We start from the raw sequence: 6,673 nt of genomic DNA on the forward strand, positions 1-6,673 counted from the left end.
TAGATACATCAATAGCACAAAGCTAAACTAAAGAAAATAATACAAGTCAAAACTCTAAATTGTTTTTGTTAAAAACGCCAACAAATTGAAATTTGACATTTACGACCATAGAGAATGGCTCTCATATATGGTAACACTCTCAACCATTTTACTCAGCGCCACTTGCGGTAGTCTCTGTGTACTCCGATGGGTTTGTAAACGTGCTAAGTAACAGTTTTAGGTATCCGTTTCAATATAAATTGCTAGAACTTCCCGTACCAATTTTTTCTTTTAGAAAAAGGTTAACATTTTTGAAAAAAATTTGCTTTGAAAATATTAGATTTTTAGAAACTTTAACTTTTTGACAAAAATTTACTTTTTTGGAAAAAAAAAGTTTTTGAAAAAAAATTTCTTTATTTTGAAATATTTTGCAAATTCTGAACTTTTTTTCAAAACAATCGTACTGCTTTAACTGCATAGAGACGAAATATCGAAGCGCGCAAGCGCCGCGTCGCCGTCTAACGAACAAACGATGTTACGGAACCCATGTAAATGTAAGTAAAATTTATATCTATTATTGAAATCTCCATAAAATATCTGATAATTTGATGTTTTGCCTATGTCTAATGATCATTTTTGACCGCAAAATGGCATTTTTTTTTTACTTTTTTTATTAGATCTCCAAAACTGCTAAATCTGCCTTCCCAAAAATTGTATCAGTTCTTTATCTTGTCAATACAAGTAAAATGTTTTTTGAATTATTAAAATCGAACGCTCCGTTCTCTTAAAAACTGAGTTACCGTTTGTTGCACTTTTTGCCCCGTATCTTAGAAACGGCTAGACCTGCCTTTGCCAAAAACTAATCAGCACGTCTCCTCATCAACAGCAATCGAAAGTTTTTTGAATAATTGAAATCGGTTAATCGGTGTTCCCGAAATCGTCGATGAAAATTTGTATCTGCACGCACACACACACACACATACACCCATTTTTTTCTAAGGTATGTCAAAATGTTCAGAAACCTCTAAACGTAAAGATATATAAAAATTTTCATTATAGATTTATTTGCAATTACTATAACTTACCCTACGGGAAGTTAATAATATTTGTAAATTTAAATACGTAAAAATAAATGCGGTAATTACAAAAAAGCAGCTAAATATATTCATCGGAGTTATAATAACCAAGTTACAGCCCATTATAAATCATTTTAACCTTCACTCTGATTTTAGGCTTTAATTGACTGGGGTAATTAATTTATTTTATATATTTTATATTTCTTACCTATAAGGTGACACCCTGGTGTTCCGGGTTATTCTAAAAGCAGTATTTTATCTTGGATCTAGATCTTTTGTACTGGATTGTCCCGGGTTTTCAAAAAGTACAGGTTTGAATTGAATCTTTGCAATGTCTTGATGCTAAACTAACTCCCAATCGAACATCTGAAAATATTATATATACAATGAGTACGATTATATGAAACCATACATTATGAACGAGTGAATTACCGAATACAAATTTTCAAAGACGGGATAAAATAGCCTCTCACATTAATAAATTCTAACTTTTATTTTCAATTTTATGAAAATTGGCATAAATTATGAAAACATTATTTTGACTACCTGATAATAGTGCTCATTTTCTCAAGATAATTATGAAGCGAATTGAACAGAATTTTATACAAGGCTCAAAAACAAAAAAAATGGATAAAAAAATATAAGATAACATCATAGGCTAAAGAAGAGTGTATATAACATATAAAACCTTTCTTATAGTATCCTTAAATAGTATTTTTGATATTTTAAAATTATATTTGAGTTATTTAGCGTACTCCCTCCCCCATCGTCCCGGATTAGCATAACTAAAAATTGACATTCCGGTTTTGATTTGAAAAAATATGGTCACATTAGTAGTTTAGTACCTATTACATTCATTAATAAGTTGAATTGCAATCTAGTTATATGCATTTCATATTATCAGTTTTTTTAATACTATGTATATATAAAATTAATTAAATTTTAAGTTCCTTTTAAATAAATAAATATTCTCAAAGTGCTTATGAGATTTATTCTAACAATAAGAAAACATTATGAATTTTGTAGTAAAACTCTCGAATTTTAACTAGAAGGCTGTTCTAGGTACACAGCGTAAGGTTTATCATACAAAATGTACAATTTGATACGTAAAACTAGAACAGTAAAATAACTAGTAGTATGAGCCATCGTGCTTTAAGGCAATTTGCTGAAACTTCTCGTTTCAGCAAAAATTTTCATTTTTAATCAAATTACAAAGAAACGGCTTGGCCAATCTAATCGACGCAATTCTTCATCGAGTTACATCGAATGACTTTTAAATTTTTAAAATTGGTCCAGCCGTTTTTGAAATAACATCGACGAGAGATCAAAAGTTGATTCACATACACACACACACACACAAATTTTCCAAATTTGGTATCATCTGATTCATGATAAATCAGATTGATCGAAAAAACATAAACTTATCAAATTTGATTTTTTTCACAAAAACACACTTATCCTTCGGCATGTTAAAAAAAGTTTATTCGAAATATGACAATTGGAAACCGTTTTGATTAGTTTTTATTCGTATATTGGTAGTGTTGTAATTGTTGAATTCATTGTACTAGTTTAACAATTCTAGAATTGCTCGATATTTAGCAAATATTGTAAACATTTTTACGCGAATTTTAGAGTTTCAGTAATAAGTATACTTATATATATATAAGTATATTTATATATAGCTATAGCTATATTCTATGAATATTTTTGGTATAAAAAGGTCATGTACTTGCCTTAAGGATATAAATTGTACTTACATACAGTTTAATAATGCAAATTATAGAGAAATGGTTCATTAAATATGCTAATTATCAATCTGAAGACATCATATATTTCACAAAAAAAAATCAGTTTTTGTCAAAAAGGTCAAGATTTGTCTTTCAGTGTAGTAATATAGCAATATAAAATTTCTAATTTACATTGCTTTTTTATTAAAATTATAAAGAAAACGTATGATGCAAAATTAGAACACCAAATTTTTTATAGAAAGTTGTATGGAAAAACCGATAAAATTAAGAGAAACTAATTGTCAGATTCAATACGAACGAAAAATGTGTTAGATGCAAAAACTTGTTTGTTTGGAAGAAAACAGGACTCAGTGTTTAACTCGATTTATAATTATATATTACTCTTTTACAAAAAATATAAAAAAAAAAGTTTGGATATTACTTTTAAATTGATAGATGTAACTATGTATTCTTTTATTATTGAATTGAAATAACTAACCTATAAGATTCAACGAACTGCAACAAATACATAATATACAAACAAATCAGTGTTTAATACAGTCCAGCTACAAGGGTTAAATTATAACCCAACAACCTGAGTATCGAAGGAGAGTTTCAATACATGTTATAACTACGTAGCAAAAGTACAGCATGAAACTGATTAATCTCAGAAAATTATATCGTCGAGATAAAATTATTATTATATCGACTTCAAGCAGAAGCATTACATTTAAATCATATTGGCTACCTATAACACTTATAAAATTATACTTTGAATTAAACCGATATTAGAGATTAGATCAAGAAGCAAAAAGAAAACTGTACAACAAATCTGGTAAAATCATCAATTGAAAATCATATATGAACCATGTGAGTAATTTGAAACTAGAGCATAGATCAAAATTTCTATAGAAAGCGTTATAGAAAACCTATTAGACTGGAGAGAAAATAATTGCTAGATTTAACATGACGACCAAAATGTTGATGTCTTGCATGCATAAGTCTTATCACGCAACGAAAGCGAAAAATATGGATAAGTTGTTCTCAAAATCTTATTCCCACACAAGATGTTTTTTGATATTCAGACAAATTTCATTTTTTGCTTATCGTTTATAATTGAAATTGAAATAATTTTTCGACATATTTTAATAAAAATAAAATATAAAATGTATTTCACATGTTTAATAAATATAAATAGTATATTTATATTTATTGAATATAAATATTATTATATTTATATAAATATAAATCTGATCGATAAATTTCCAAAATTTTATTGCAACTAATAATTGTTTGTATTTGTCTGTATATATATATATATATATATATATATATATATATATATATATATATATGTATATTTATATATTACCCAAATGACCCTTAAAAAAGTTATATAACAAAATAAAAATGTATAAATTATTGCTCATAAAGATTATAAATAATTTAACTTCACTGTTTCCAACAGTGTGATGTTGCAATAAAACAAATATTTTGCCTACACGAGTGGTATAGCAGTTTTGATAAAATTTTATTAAGGATACAGGTATTTATAGACACTTATACATCATGCAGTTAACCTGAATGTAACATAAGAGTCAAATAAAATGATTTTTGTCACATATAATTTATAAATCGTTTTATTATACTATAAATAAAAACTGCCCAAAAGTTCAAGTTTATAAAACTTATAACACACGTTTCATGATAACAATAATAAATACTTAGTACTTATCATAATTAAGATAACACAGGAAAATAAATAATGAAATAAATAAAGAATTCAACTGAGTCGCTTAGTCGATGGCATCGAGTGATCTCATTGTATTTTATGCAATTCATGGTGTTTTTCATTTAAGGTTTGTACTGTTGAAGCCAGGCACGGTATGCCATCTCATTCGCTTCAACTTCCCTTCGTCTCCTGTGATGTTCACCGTGGTGTGGAATGGAAACGTAGCTCACGTGGTGACCACCGTCGTCATGACTATGCTCTGATAATTTTTTCACGCCGATTATAGCAGACAACATCAGAGCCATCATGGCGATACCCAAAGCTTTCGCAGAAATTGCTGCTATACCTCCGAGACCCAGGGCGGCCATGGTCTTAGCCATCATCATGCCCATCATCAGGATCATGCCGCTGCCTCCTTTGTCCTTCTTACGTGCCTCTGTAAACATCCAGATAATTAAAATCTTTACATGTGTGCATTTATTTAAAAATATAACTCAATAAAATTATAATACAACAAAACTTTTTATATCTTCTGCAAAATAGTAGGCTCTGTTGGTATTCTACATTTGCTAGAAGATTTTATCATGACGTATATCACTGTCATAAAATGCAATATATTCGATAATAAAACCGACATTATAACATTTCGATAAAATTGTGTAATTCCATTGCACTCCGGCATAAGACTTTAACACCTAACCCGGTACACGATAATCACCAAATTCACATCAGACGGTGAAAATTATTTATTGAAAAATACATAAAAAGGGATTTTCTAAGATTTTCAGGCATTATAGTTATTTTAATTTAAAAATAATTTAATACCCCGATATAAAAAATGAAACAGTTGAGTATTTTGGCTTCTAAATATATTATAACATAAGTATAATATTAGATTGTCAAATATCTCCCTTCCGCTTTTTTGCTCTTGGTTTATGACACAAAAAGGCGGAAGGGAGATATTTGACAACCTTATATATTATATGCACTTGTGTGTTTCTTGATTCCTTATCTTATATACTTGATTTTTTCATAATACAAGTACAATTTAATATGACAAGTGATTTTTAAAAAACATTTGCAAATGAATTGAATTCTCACCTCCTAAGGATTTATCCTGTTCCAATTCCTTGTATGTATCGAGCACAACTTTTTTTAATTGTTGACTAGGCATGAGGTTGCTTAATTTAATTTTGAGTTCGTGCGATTCGAGATATCGTGCCATGCGTCCTAAGAAGGATTCGTCCTGAGGTAGAGAGCGAGCTCCGTTAGCCCTTGCATCCTTGAAGGACGAGTTTTCGACGACCTCGACGCCGTCGGCCAGCTGTAAGACGTCGGCGCTTTCTGCCGGAACGTATTGCTGCAAAGCCTCCCGCACGACGCGCGCCCCATGGCAACCAAGAGGATTCGGGCTATCCTGGCACTTATCCGCGAAGCACACAGCGAAAACACTCACAATAAGAACACTCAGTTTTACACACGATATCATTGTGAAATTATTTTTAACTTTATCCTCAGTCAAAAGCCGATTCAACGATAGAAGTAATTTGACTATTCTATTAAAGGAAGTCCGACAATGGTTGGACTACAATAAACACTGATGTAAAAATTAATTGTAACACCACATATATATACTTTCAACAAGATCATTTCACTTCTTCTTTCTCTGTTCAAAATTCCAACATAATTACACTTACTAGAATAGTACTATTTCATTCAATGTTAACGTGCGTGCCCCCCACTTACGAACTAAGAATAATTTCCGCAGTTTTTTCTCTATCGAAAAATGAATATATTCATTAATGTTTGACTCGTCGAAGTTTGGGTCTAGTGATGGATTGCAGTTGATAGCCTAAATATACTTTCAACTGGAATTCCTTAATATTAATATATTCAAATTGTACAAAAATCCAATTTTTTACATTTATGAATAATTTTGTTCTTACATGTTAAAGCCCGCAAAAAACATTTATATTGACAGATAATTTTTTTTTTTTAATTTTCATAGCTTCAATAAAATGTACTATTTCCAAGGAAACAATGCCATGTCTAATTTCGTCTTTTGAAAACGTAGCTTGTAAAACTGTAATAGAAAAAAGTGTTTACGTTCACTTTTGTTCTAGTTCTAATAATATATATATATATATATATATATGTTT

The 6,673-nt window shown here is 29.5% G+C and overlaps 1 protein-coding gene across 1 annotated transcript; it reads right to left on the minus strand.

Annotated features, from left to right (window-relative positions):
* Positions 1 to 4,636: 4,636 nt before the first annotated feature.
* LOC113375411 lies at positions 4,637 to 6,003 on the minus strand. The gene is made up of 2 exons (XM_026615347.1): positions 5,616 to 6,003; positions 4,637 to 4,950 (listed from the first exon to the last, which is right to left on the minus strand). Exons 1-2 carry the CDS (start codon positions 6,001 to 6,003, stop codon positions 4,637 to 4,639), a joined length of 702 nt encoding a protein of 233 aa, XP_026471132.1.
* Positions 6,004 to 6,673: the final 670 nt, after the last annotated feature.

The sequence above is a fragment of the Ctenocephalides felis genome, unplaced genomic scaffold, assembly GCF_003426905.1.
Source record: "Ctenocephalides felis isolate EL2017-DRISC unplaced genomic scaffold, ASM342690v1 CF-g0.4_SCAFFOLD_01886, whole genome shotgun sequence".
Taxonomy (NCBI): Eukaryota; Metazoa; Arthropoda; class Insecta; order Siphonaptera; family Pulicidae; genus Ctenocephalides; species Ctenocephalides felis.

What these genes read in the sequence shown, in the direction of transcription:
- LOC113375411 (XM_026615347.1), bottom strand. Translation starts at nt 6,003, where the DNA reads ATGATATCGTGTGTAAAACTGAGTGTTCTTATTGTGAGTGTTTTCGCT. An exon ending in ACAGGATAAATCCTTAGGAG is followed by an intron (nt 4,951 to 5,615) that starts GTGAGAATTCAA and finishes GGATGTTTACAG; the next exon opens with AGGCACGTAAGAAGGACAAA.